Source organism: Daldinia loculata (genome assembly GCF_022478755.1).
Source record: "Daldinia loculata strain CBS 113971 unplaced genomic scaffold F4817scaffold_56, whole genome shotgun sequence".
NCBI lineage: Eukaryota > Fungi > Ascomycota > Sordariomycetes > Xylariales > Hypoxylaceae > Daldinia > Daldinia loculata.
In genome coordinates, this window is record NW_026054910.1 from 55,621 (window position 1) to 67,717 (window position 12,097).

At 47.9% G+C, this 12,097-nt stretch overlaps 4 protein-coding genes across 4 annotated transcripts; 1 reads left to right on the plus strand and 3 right to left on the minus strand.

The window, feature by feature from the left end:
- Positions 1–21: 21 nt before the first annotated feature.
- F4817DRAFT_229530 (NAD(P)-binding protein) lies at positions 22–1,964 on the minus strand. The gene is made up of 9 exons (XM_049298902.1): positions 1,600–1,964; positions 1,513–1,542; positions 1,223–1,436; positions 1,054–1,169; positions 857–992; positions 751–778; positions 602–695; positions 393–535; positions 22–276 (listed from the first exon to the last, which is right to left on the minus strand). Exons 1-9 carry the CDS (start codon positions 1,661–1,663, stop codon positions 184–186), a joined length of 918 nt encoding a protein of 305 aa, XP_049155766.1. The 5' UTR covers positions 1,664–1,964; the 3' UTR covers positions 22–183.
- A 482-nt stretch (positions 1,965–2,446) lies between these two features.
- F4817DRAFT_361050 (HPC2-domain-containing protein) lies at positions 2,447–4,458 on the minus strand (the record flags this gene model as incomplete). Its single annotated transcript, XM_049306352.1, has 2 exons — positions 2,447–2,708; positions 2,759–4,458. The coding sequence occupies 2 exons, from the start codon at positions 4,456–4,458 to the stop codon at positions 2,447–2,449; spliced, it is 1,962 nt and encodes a 653-aa protein (XP_049155767.1).
- A 2,880-nt stretch (positions 4,459–7,338) lies between these two features.
- F4817DRAFT_347884 (uncharacterized protein) lies at positions 7,339–8,971 on the plus strand. The gene has a single exon (XM_049304613.1). The coding sequence runs from the start codon at positions 7,523–7,525 to the stop codon at positions 8,903–8,905; it is 1,383 nt and encodes a 460-aa protein (XP_049155768.1). The 5' UTR covers positions 7,339–7,522; the 3' UTR covers positions 8,906–8,971.
- F4817DRAFT_347885 (Golgi phosphoprotein 3) lies at positions 8,972–11,125 on the minus strand. Its single transcript, XM_049304614.1, has 4 exons — positions 10,541–11,125; positions 10,219–10,465; positions 9,699–10,150; positions 8,972–9,631 (listed from the first exon to the last, which is right to left on the minus strand). Exons 1-4 carry the CDS (start codon positions 10,790–10,792, stop codon positions 9,542–9,544), a joined length of 1,041 nt encoding a protein of 346 aa, XP_049155769.1. The 5' UTR covers positions 10,793–11,125; the 3' UTR covers positions 8,972–9,541.
- Between the last annotated feature and the right edge of the window lie 972 nt (positions 11,126–12,097).

Below are 12,097 nucleotides of genomic sequence, written 5' to 3' on the forward strand. Positions count from 1 at the left end.
ACTAGGTATCGACTTTTCCTTTGTAAGATAGATTCGTGCAATAGTGGGAATAAGACGAATTCTAATGAGTTCGGAAATGAGAAACATCATAATGAATACTTTTGTGTATTTGATAAGTTACCAAAGCAATAACTGTAGAATGCTCCGAAAATGAGTAACGTGTAACTGTAAGCCACCATAGCTTTACATATTTCCGGGGACAGTCAGAGCCATGCCGCCATCGACAATCGAGACGGTACCCCAGACAAAGTCGTTCGTAGCAAGCATAAGGATAACCTATCAACCAATGGATCATCAATTAGTGACCTTAACTCATTACTCGTGTCCTGTATGTACTGCTAAGCCGAAAGGGAATGTTCAAATAAATAACAGAAGAGAATAAGTCAACTTACGCTCGCAAGCTCCTGCGGCATTCCCATGCGCTTGACCCTCTCAGCGCCCATGCTTTTCATGAAGAGCGCAAAACGCTCGTTTGAAGCTGTGCTCTCGTTCTCGTCATTGGACTCGCCCGTCGTCATCTCCGATGGGAAGTACCCTTGTCATATTAGTATGATTAAACTCAATCGTAAATTGAAAAGGCAGTGGAAAGACAGGTACTTACCGAGCGCAAGGCCATTCACGCGAACATTGATCTTCTCGTGGCTAAACTCGAACGCCATCTGGCGCGTTAGGTGTAAGAACGCGGCTTTAGTGACCTGCCACTCATTAGTTATGCCTAGAGGTGGGACAGATATAAGAATGATGTTTTACATTGTATGAGAACTGGCAGTTCTGCGACCTGTGGCAAGTATCATCATTGTTAGTTTAGAAGCCCCTTGTTTACATCTGACGATGTAACTCGAGTATTTGTACTGACATTCGAAGAATTCCGCCCACCGAGCTATTATTGATCACGCTTCCAACTCTTCCGGTCGGACCGGATGCAGCTTTGGCGAGGAGCGGGAGGAACGCAGCCGCCACGAAGTACTGTGAGGTACAATTGACATCAAATGCTATCAAATGGTTAATCATACTAAGATTCCTGATGATGGTTGGGAGGGAACTGTCTTGTACATTTCTGCCAGTTGTCTTCATTACTTTCGGCCAGTATGGCCTCGCTAAAAACCTCAGGCCCGTCTTCCGCTTTCGCGGTGGGCCTTCCTGCCCAGATACCCGCGTTGTTGACGAGACTGTTGAGAGAGCAATTAGAGAGGTAACGACCGTTGAAGTTGCGAGGTATTACACGTTAACGAAACCCTCCTTTTGCGTGATCTCAGCAACGACGCCCCTAACGCTATCCTTCGACGTAATGTCCATGACAATAGGAACGATGCTACCCCCAAGAGGGCCCAGCCTCTCTGGTGAACCGTGGATGCGGGCACTTGTCTCTAGAACGTCTGCACGGCGCCCGGTGATGTAGACTTTGGCTCCATTGGCAGCCAGTGTCTGAGTGATCACTAGAAAGGTACGCGTTAGGCGACTAGAAAGCTAAACGAAGGAATAGGGGGAATGAAATTGAAATTAGGGGCTTACTCAGTCCGACACCTGTTCCCCCGCCCGTCACTGCGTGGAAAAATCAGTAAAAGAGGGGAAGCTAGAAAAAGGGGGTGAAAAACCAACCGACAGCGACCCAACCCTTTAGCGAAAACAAGGATGTCGCGGAAAGGGGATGAGAAGAAGCCATCCTAATAAGTGATAATCCTGAGTAGGAACTGAGTAGAAGTTATTGCTAGGAAGCCAGGTAGGTAATGAAGAAAAATAGGGCAAGAAGGAAGGAAAAGGAGAAAAGGGGCCGGAGGGAAGAGATGGGCGAGCGTCTCTGTCTTATAAATACGAGCAGGCCTTGGCGAAAGCCGTATACTGCCGATAACGTATAGGGCTTACAAGCGAAACACTTCTTATGCCACCTAGCCCTCCATAAGCTAGGAGACATATTGCACGCGCCTCGAGGCCGGAGTCCACCTTGTGCGTGCTTCGGGCTTCCATCCTGGGCGGATCTAATCCACTAATGAGATGGCGGGGAGCCGATTCAGGTCGGACCAATCAACACGGGCCTGAAGAACAAGGTCAGTTACTTACTAACCTAGAATTTGGGATGCCCCCTTACCAAAACAAAACACTCATCATTCCGAGATGACAGGCACACGGAAAACGAAGCTCATGATCCAATATTTAGATCACCACAGTACTGATTCATGCAATTAAAACGATGTATACACTTCTAGAGCCGAAGCAAATCTAGTCACCCGAAGTCACTAAGCGTACGCCGGAATCCTAACCCCCTGACACGCGTCAAGAACATCGTGGTATCAAAACAAACCGTAGCTTTAGCATCGCCCCTGCGCATGAATCCTTCAAAGACCATGCCTGCTGTTTGGCGATCATATCAATGTCGCGTGTGTACATATTACATTGCCCCTATTACTCAATACCAGATTTCTCCTAAGTTAGACCTCTTAGACCTCGCTTACAAGCCTGCAAATTGGGGACTGCCGGGGTGCAGAACATTATATGATCCGCCGTTCGTCGATTTTAGAAAGGCCGCCTCACGTTCCGCCTTTTCGCGGTCCATCTGAGCTTTGTCGGCCTTCGTCATTCGTGGCTTTCTCACTGCGCCTCCTCGGGACCCGGGGCCTCCTCCGCGACCTCGTCCTGTGGTTGTAGTTGTCGCACGAGTGCCGCCACGACCACCTCGTGATCCACGTCCTCGCTTGGGTTGACCCTCGCCACTGCATCAAATTAGTATACTCGAGCCACTACAGATAGGTGATGAACGTACCGTCCAGATTCAGGCTTCTCCACCTCCGGTATTAAGGGACCGGAGTAGACGAAGAAACCGTCCCGACTGGCCGCCGCTTGCTCCTCCCAGAGCATTTCCGAATCATCAACAAAATCATCATCCTTATCATACTCGTCTTCTTTGAAATGCCTCTTCTTCTTTGCAGGCTTGTCGTCGGCGGCCTTGTCCGGTCCGCTCGTGCCGCCCATTTCGACATTCGAGTCCTCATTCTCTGATTCGTCAACTGACATCTCATCCCCCTCACGACTGGAATCATTCTGGGCCAATGCGGCAGATGCGGCGGCAATGCGGGCCTTACGCGCTTTAAGTTCAGCCTGGCGCGGATGAAGGGCTTCCCAACCATACTGATCCTCGGCCATTCGCATGAAGTTGATGTATTTATTTGTTTCCCCGTTGAGAGGGACATTGAGGATGATCGATGGAGCATTAAATTCACATCCGGGTTCCGCTTTACCAAAGTCCAGGATGGAACGCTCAGGCCCGCTTGGGAGAGGGGGGGCGAGCGTATCCTTGATGGCATTGATGCGAGGTGACGACGATGTGGTGCTGTGGTTTTTGGGTGACGTCTTCTTCGTACCGGCCGCACCAATCGTAGTGATAGACGTCGGACGAATCTCAATTTTGGAGGTAATCGCATGTGCAAGGGTTGACGCAGGCTTCTTAGCCTCTTTGGTCTCTTTACCCTCCTTGGCCTCAGTCGTGGGCGGCTTTGGTGCGGGCGGAGGTATAAAGTCTTTGCGGAAAGGACTAGGAGACTCCGGCATCGAGCTGGATTCCTTATGAATGCGCGGTTGAGACTGAGAAGGCGGTTGGGATTGTGTGCTCTGAACAAAAGAAGTATGAGATGGAACAGGCGAAATAATATTCGGTACAGGTGGGTCAACAAGACTAGCGATCGAAGGCGATGCACTTGCGCGATTGATGGCATTTGTGGTGGTAGGTCCACGAGGAGATCCGCTCATCGGGTTGGAATAGGTATGTGTGACCATAGTCTCTCGTATGGGGTCATAATTCGATGAGCGAATTGGGTCGTAGTTAGTACCACTCGTCCGTGACGGAGCACTGGGCCGTGTCAGTTGTTGATGCTGCTGCTGTGGTGATTGCTGTGATTGACGAGGGAATTGTAGGGGTTCGGGGTCGTTATTCAGAATGCTGGACATGGATCCGGGCATACTATCACGTTTTACTTCCCTTTGAGGAAGCGGTTCCAACCGAGTCTGAGTCGTGGCCATCTCGGTGATCTTGGTCTGTCGTGATACCGCAGTTCCGGTATTTGCACCACCACTGACACTAGTAGCGCGAGATCTTGGTTCGCTCGCCTCGCCCTCGAGAGATACTCCCTTACGTCTTCTCGAAACAGTCGGTGCGTTAGGGTCCTTTTGCTTCCGTATTCGCTTAACCTTCTCCCCTTCTTCGGGATTGGTACTATTTCGCTTGTTGATCCTCGTCCCGGGTTTCGGGCCAGGCTTTCTCCTCGGTAATCCATCTTTGGTTAACATGGGCTGACCCGATCCATCATATCTGATAGTAGTAGGGTCCACCACAATTTCATCTAGTTCTCCATTCTTTGCTCTGTTTTCTCCGTTTGTTGATCCAGGTCCTGATAACATAGAAGGGGGATCAGACAGTTCCGGCGAAGAACTAAATCGAGCCGGGGCGTTGGCAGAACCCCCAGCCATCCTGGCGATCTCTAGACAAATTCCCGATCTGAGACACCAAATATTGATAAAACTCTACTTGATGATGAATTAGAGCTAAGGATAGTGCACGGACAGATTTGTTTTTGGTGAATAAAAAAGTCCGACCAAATAAAAGGCTTTCAAAACAAATGAACCGTATTTATCTGATAAGTTGTACTTGCGAATGGTTAAAGTTTCAGTTGTGGAAACAAATTCGCAATTGTATAAACTTCCTTTTCGAAGTCAAGTGCGCATTGGCCAATAATAACGTCTTTACGGGTTGGCGACAATGCTATGAGGTATAGCGTTGATGACCGCTATTGAATAGACGAATAGACGAATAGGCGAATAGACGCACGTGGGTCCAGCTATAGCTAAGGTTGTAAAGCAGGTACGCGAAAACGACTGCACCAGATTAACTATTGGTTCAAAAAAGGTAAGTGGTAAAGTCTTAGTGGAGTGTGTTGTACCAGAGTACATACTATCGAGTAACGTGACCTCAAAATCGTGTGGTCGGTGCGCCGTAGGAGCTAGAGTCCGGGTCTGAATAACTTCACGAAGATCGCGCAGAGGTTGCGCAAGCAGCTCGGTGAACCGAACTTTGTCCTTGAAAAAAGTCGTGATTATGTAGACAGTAGACCCTGAAACTTATCGGGTAGGGTGCACTAAATTTAGATGCACAAGATGACGTAAATAAGAGAATGAAAAGTCGCGATAAAGTGATGGATGTAGATGAAATTATCTTTTGGACATCATCTTTGTTGTGAAGAAAAAGTAGGGGAGAAGGGGGGAGAATTGCGAGTTTTTGGAAGATTGCGGGAGGGATGGGGATGGCTACTATTTTTTTGGAATTGGGAATTATGTATTCTCCAACAAGGCGAGAAAAATCGGGGCCTGGCTAACTAGCTAGAAATGAAAGTTGCGTGGGAAATTTTATTATTAAAAAATCGAATTAGAAGATCGGAACTAGGTAAGCCTGGGGGTGTCATTGGAACAACTGGGAATTCAAGGGGAACCGTGACAATTGGGGGGGGGGGGAGGGAAGAACACATTAGGCGCATAGGCATCAGATCGCGAATTGTCATCCGACGGGGGGTGGGTGACTTGGCCTAAGCTTAAAGATGACGATGGGGCCTTGATAATTGTAACATGTACTAATTACCTCCTAAGTTAGGTAGTGTAGTGTGTTATGTGTTAGAGGGAATCAACGAGAAAAGGGCAAAAAAGGGAAAAACAAGGAGGGGCGTATGATAGTTCACATTGATGAGGTGGCCCTAGGTTCGGCCCTTTAAGGATGTATTCTTGATAGGCAAGTAAACACATAAAATAAGAAGTAACCCACCAGGGAGAGGTTTTCGGTACACTGGAACCTTAGCTAGAAAGGAAGGATCGGATTGCATAGCCATTTGAGATACTTACATATATACCTACGTTAGATATGGACAAGCTAAAAGTTCCAGGCGTGGCTGGGGTGGGCGTTCGAGGTACAATCATACATCGTATACGGAAAATCAGTTACTTCCAACTTTAGGTAAATAAGTATCTATCTGTTGGTACTGGGTTGAATACTGTACCCGACGGGAATTGTTCGTTAGGGTAAGTGTGGGGTTTCATCGGCCGATATTATCAAATGCTCCGTCATTGAATGTATACCTACCAAGGTATACAACAGATAGCATAGTGGGAAGTATAGTGGGAAGTATCACCTACTATCGTCAGTATGGGAAGTCTCACCTGAAGCAAGTAGCTCAAAGGATAGATGGTCAGGTACAGCTGCAGAAGTGTACTTTCCTTGAATGGGTAGGACCCGGGTTGGATGAGCCGAGCAGTCGGCAAACTTAAAAAAGGCAGGGCGGGTGGGGAACTGCTCAATTTCATGCAGCTTGAGCCTCCAGTCCTCTCCGCCGAACTGCGGATTGAAGAGATACCGCGGGGTACGTACCTATGTTTCAGTTTTTAACGTCTCACAGGACCCACTACAACGCTTAACGCAAGATAGCCGCGACAATTCCAAGGGCCTATAAGGTCCTATTAGGTCATAGACAATGCAAAATGCTGCTTTATTAAGATAAACACGCTGAGCAGGGATTAGCAAAAACGTGCATCACGCCTATTATTAGACTATACTTTAATGTTGTACATATTTTATAAAGGACTTGCATATTGTTACATGAGAATTTTTTAATTGTCATTTATGCTTATAAAATTATCAAACGGGGCTGTTGGTTTCTATAACATACCTAAAGAAAGAATTGAATAAAGCTTGGCAAGTACCTACCTTATTTTCTTTTTCCGCCCCTTTTACAATAATTATTACATACGACTCTACTTAGGTGGGGGTTGCGCTGCATTGTTTACCTAAAGTATGTACAAAGCAAAGGCGTAAGTTTTAATTTCCTCAATGAACACGCAGTTCTTCTCATCTTTCTAACGTGCGTGGTATATTTATGACTCACATAATTATTAAGTTCAACTAAACGTTGCTACATGCATCATTAATCCTATAAGTGCTACTCATATAAGTTGGTCATTTCAATAGCCGTGCTATCTTAAAAAGGTATGTATGAATTTCGAATTTCCTAATAAAATATGACAAACAATCAAGCAAAGTTTTCTCTAATAACTAAACTCACTTATGACAACTTAAGTAATTACTTGTACATACCCGTCAAAAGTAAAGCTTCAATTCATAACCGACAAGTACGTACCTTTTTTAAGTTTCAGCCCAAGTTCCGGACCAGTTGTAATGAAACGCGGGCCGATGACGTCTCATTGGCCTGCTAAGCGACAGTCGGCGCTTCCTCCTGGAATTTCTAGAATTTCCAAGTCGGGCATCACGGCTAGCGCTGCACTATCCATGCAGCTAGTTAGAGGTAGATGTATACATAGATGTACCAGCCACAAGGACAGGAACTAAACTTAGAGGGGCTGAGTGGCTGTTACGTCAACGCATCAATTGAAAATATGATTCTAACCCTCTATAGATTTGTCGCAAACAAATATCCTTTCAAGTCCTTTTCTATTATTTCCTTGACCAAGCCGTTACGGGACGCCACCAGCAGCCATGAACTTCTTGATTACGGATATTCAGGAGAAGGAAGTGACTGAACCGACAGCACCAAGCTTCCCTCAGGTTAAATCGACTACGACTGGGTTCCCAGAACATAAGAAACGAACTCGCATCTCAGCCTTCAAGCAAAAGCGACAGGCCACAAAGCCAGAAGGAGGCAAGCCAAAAGGAGACAAGCCGAATGTTTTCACGACGGGGTCGAAAGAACCTCTTTCCCCACCGAGTCAAGATGCGCAACAGACAACGCGACCAGGCGAAGATTTCAAGTCGAACGAGCAGCACAGCATAGACCGCGAAAATAATGACAGGTTGGCATCGATGTCACCAGAAGAGATAGAGGCGGCCAGACAAGAACTATTCAACGGCCTAGATCCCTCTATACTCGAAATGCTACTCAAACGCGCCAACTTGGACGAATCCAATGGGCCCTCACCTTTCGATAACCCTAATTCTACCTCACAAGATACCTCCTCAGATGCAAAGCCGACGCAAGATCCTCCCGAGATAGTGATGGAAGATGCATCCGCTCAATCAAATAGCAATAATCCCGATAAGAAACCGACAGAACAGAGCGGGACAGAATCAACCACTACGACTGGCTCTAAACGTGTACGATGGGCTTCAGTAGCAGACGAGGAAGAGGAAGAAGCAAAAGCAATTCCAGAGACAAAACCGACACCCGCCTCACAACTCTCTTCTAACAACAACGCTGCAAAGAATCCCTCCTCGGAAGAACCCGCCGACCCCGAACAAACACCAACCAAGCCGCACTGGCCGCAGCCCCCTCAACCCGGGGACCTAGACCCGCACGACCCCGACTTCCTCCAAAAGCTCCACGAGAAGTACTTCCCAAGCCTACCCGCGGACCCCTCGAAGCTAGCCTGGATGGCGCCCGTGCCGACGCCCAACTCGCCCGCCGATTACGACAGCCCGTACCATCCACAGCAGGACTCCCTCCCTGTCTCCGTGCTGCGCTTCGACTTCCGGGGTTCGTTACTCCCGCCGCGGATCGCGCGCGCCGTCCCCGTGACTAAAGGCCTACACCACCACGGCGAAGCCCCCGAGGCTGCGGGGTACACGGTGCGCGAGCTAGCGCGCCTATGCCGCAGCGCCGTTCCGGGCCAGAGGTGTGTCGCATACCAGACTCTCGGTCGCATTCTGTACCGGCTCGGGCGCGGCGAATTTGGCGGGGCAGACGCCGCCGTCGCTCAAGGTATCTGGGCGGATGTAGAGGATGGCGCCGTCATGCGCAGTTTATACGAGGAGGCGGGAACCGAGGAGGGTAGAGGGCACCGCAGCGCAAGGGTGTTTGCTATAGAAGCGATATGGCTGTACGAGAAGGGCGGGTGGAAGGAGCGTTTGCGCAAGGGCAAATAGACGTAAAACCCAAAAGAATAACCGATAAGTACGCGAGAAGGGTACGTGCGAAAAAGTTAGCTAATATGATATGTAATGATGTAATGAAGCACATATATACTCCGAGGTCGTAATATACTGGCTCTAGTTACGTGATAAAAATAAAAAAGGACGGTATATATATAGATAATCACGACATCCCGCAAAAACGACTTACAAGCAAGCGTAAGGGACCAACGCCGAGGGCAAAGAAGAAATCCATGATTTTTAGACTATTACAACATAACACCGTCGAGAAAAATGACATGACCCATTCCTTGCCTGTACCGTGATTGTCTGGCTCTCCTCTCCCCCCGTTTTCTTCCCTCGTGGGATTCCTATCCGAATCCTAGCGAGGAGTAGCACATCCGAGTGTGCTCCCCCCTCTCTCTCCGTGTCATTCGCAGTCCAGTTCCATAGTCACTGTGGCAAACGTTCCTAAATCTCACCCCTTTTCTAATCCAGAAGATCGCCCTCGACCGTGTCAACACTGTTGGAACAATGCCGGGTTGGGAATTGGTTTGTGTCAGGAGGGCAGGGAGTGAGGTTGACGAGGTTGGATGCTGGTCGTATCGTGTTTCGTATAAGTAGAAGGATTAATGCGGGCGAACCCAAAGTCTATAGAAGCGAATCGAGGCGGGTAAAGACGCTCAAACAGGCGGCAACAACCTCAAGCTGAAGCTCCTTGTCTTTACCATTATTGATTTCCTAGAAACTATAGTTAGTATACTTATATCTTCTCGAGTGTATCCCCAAGGAAAAAAAATGAGCTTACCTCGGATATGACCTGCGGTAGGTTGGCTCCAATGCCGGTAGAGCTAGCCTTCCTGCCAAATGGCCACTGTGAGTACTCGGCGAGCAACTCGTCGGTCTGCGTGAAAGCCCTCTCCCGAGCCTCGTGGCCCAGTGTGCTTAAGGCATTCTCTAAGACGTTAGCAGCGTATGCGGCGCAAACCATAGATATGGTTCGGATATAACGGAATTCGAGGTTCTCGGGTAGGAATTGGGACGCAGGCAAAACGACAGTTCGCTGGGTCAGAACGTTTCTAACGCGCCGTCGGATCTCGTCTTTCGCGCCGCCGTCGGCCACGGGATGAGTTGCCATGTCGAAGAGCAAGAAGTTGCGCTTCTCGGTACGTAGGATGCCTTTATCGACGAGGCCCTTGCATAGTCGCTCGCGGACTTGCTTTAGTTGATAACCGATCTTCATGAGGTTCCAGGTTTCGCCTGTTCGTAAATAGTCGCGGTCAGCAAGCCGACAATATAGGACAGGTTGCGCGGGAGCTATAGCATACCGCTCATCAAGTCGATCCATGAGCTCACGCTCATCTTCTCGCTCTGCTTCATCATCTTCAGAGCTTCGTCTAGTAGTACCTCGCCGGTAAGCGTGTCGTCGATGACTTCGATTGCCCGGTCCGCGAGGGGGAATCGCCGCCTGGAGGGATCCTTTTGCATGCTAATGCGGCCACGAAAGGCCAGTTCGAGGACGATACAACCACGTAATGCATAGCTGATATTATCATTCCAAAACGAGAGGTAGCCCTATTCGATCGCCATCAGCATCATAGCACGTCCAAGACTCGTGTGAGAGAGATATTTAACCGGGATTCATCATACCTGCTTATCCTTAAGTCCCAGCAATATAATCTCCTCCATCAATGTCAGTTTAGGTTGTTTGCTGCGCTCGGCGCTTTCGCTAATATCGCGCGGGTCGAATGCAATCTTGTGACCGTTCTCGCTATTCTCGTAACTTGTTTCAGGGGCGCTGTCGCGCACATTTGAGGAAGAGTTGGACCGATTGATTCCATTGCTATCATCGGTGGCGGTACCACCGCCAGCTCCGCGACGTCTCGTCAATCCCGATGACATATTATTGTAGGACCTTGCTCTCTTTCGATGTTATGAAATAGTTGGAAGTGGTTATAGGTGTAGACGGAATTGTCGCGTGAGATGAACGATCCTAAAATACACCGAGTCTCGTGCTAGAAAGTATTGATCTCGGCCGTTAAAGGATTGTTGTTGGTGCTTGAGGTGGCAATGGGTAAGCACCGATGTTTACGAACGGGATGTTCTCGTGAAACTTATTTTTTTTCTTGACTCCTTTCCTCACGATCCCTGGCGTACTGTAGTAGTAGGAGGCTGACTTAAAGGTGGATCTGGCGTTAATCAATAGCGAGGCCCCCAAGCCACGGGGTGCTGGGGGGGGGGGGGGGGGGGGGTGTTTGTGTGATGGGGGACCCGAAATTATGCCTTGACAAATTGATTAAACGGAGCGGTAACTAGACTCGCTAGGCTCACTAGGTAGCGTTCGGGGTAAGGATCTGAAAGGGCCTGCTTGCGACCAGGCAACTAGGCGACCGGTTCGATCTTCGACCTTTGAACCGATCTAACGTTTCTTCCTTGTGGTCGGTACCTAAAGGACTTTTGTCGTTGTAATAACTAAAAAAAAAAAAAAAATTTGATAAAGAATACAAAAAGTACAAATTCGAAGATTAGTAGAATTAAGTAAATCACAACGGTTATGTGAACCTCTCTACCTGATCACATCTAACTTCTGGTAAGGTCTGAACATTTCAACCGGTTCGTTGATTGAAAGAGTGCATTGAATTGAATTGGTGCATCGATTTTGTTAGATTTTGTTGCGCACGCGGCACTGCAGGTCTAATCCAATTTTAGTGCTTATCCTTGCCACAACAGCTCTTGAAACATTCGCACCGCCACAGATACTTGATACCTACCTACTTAAAATAGGTGCCTAAAATGAGGACTTAGCCGCATTTAATATGTATTTAACCATTGTCTTTCATAATACGGCTTAGACGACTTTCATATTCCCGCCATGTTATAGGTTTAACCTGAGTTCAACTTGACTATCACAAAATTATCAATATTCTTTATCACATAAGGAACTATTTAATAGTCACCTCCCATGAAGAGATTCCAACATCAAGCAATGCAAAGTCGATATAGAGATGTAGTCAGAAATACATATTTGAACACGAGCATTCCCAAGTCATTATAAGCACGATTTCACAGTTGCTACAATAGGGATCATGGGTCGGGCCCTTTTAGTAGTATAAGACAATGCCTCGGAGATGCTACGAAGATGATCTGAGGAACCTAAGCATCATCGCCAATAAGGGATACTCAAATAGCGACATATACATTTTAATC

What these genes read in the sequence shown, in the direction of transcription:
- F4817DRAFT_229530 (XM_049298902.1), bottom strand. Translation starts at nt 1,663, where the DNA reads ATGGCTTCTTCTCATCCCCTTTCCGCGACATCCTTGTTTTCGCTAAAG. An exon ending in AAGGAGGGTTTCGTTAACGT is followed by an intron (nt 1,170 to 1,222) that starts GTAATACCTCGC and finishes CTCTCTCAACAG; the next exon opens with TCTCGTCAACAACGCGGGTA. An exon ending in TGAAGACAACTGGCAGAAAT is followed by an intron (nt 993 to 1,053) that starts GTACAAGACAGT and finishes ACCATTTGATAG; the next exon opens with CATTTGATGTCAATTGTACC.
- F4817DRAFT_347884 (XM_049304613.1), top strand. Translation starts at nt 7,523, where the DNA reads ATGAACTTCTTGATTACGGATATTCAGGAGAAGGAAGTGACTGAACCG.
- F4817DRAFT_347885 (XM_049304614.1), bottom strand. Translation starts at nt 10,792, where the DNA reads ATGTCATCGGGATTGACGAGACGTCGCGGAGCTGGCGGTGGTACCGCC. An exon ending in TGGGACTTAAGGATAAGCAG is followed by an intron (nt 10,466 to 10,540) that starts GTATGATGAATC and finishes GCGATCGAATAG; the next exon opens with GGCTACCTCTCGTTTTGGAA. An exon ending in ATGGATCGACTTGATGAGCG is followed by an intron (nt 10,151 to 10,218) that starts GTATGCTATAGC and finishes ATTTACGAACAG; the next exon opens with GCGAAACCTGGAACCTCATG.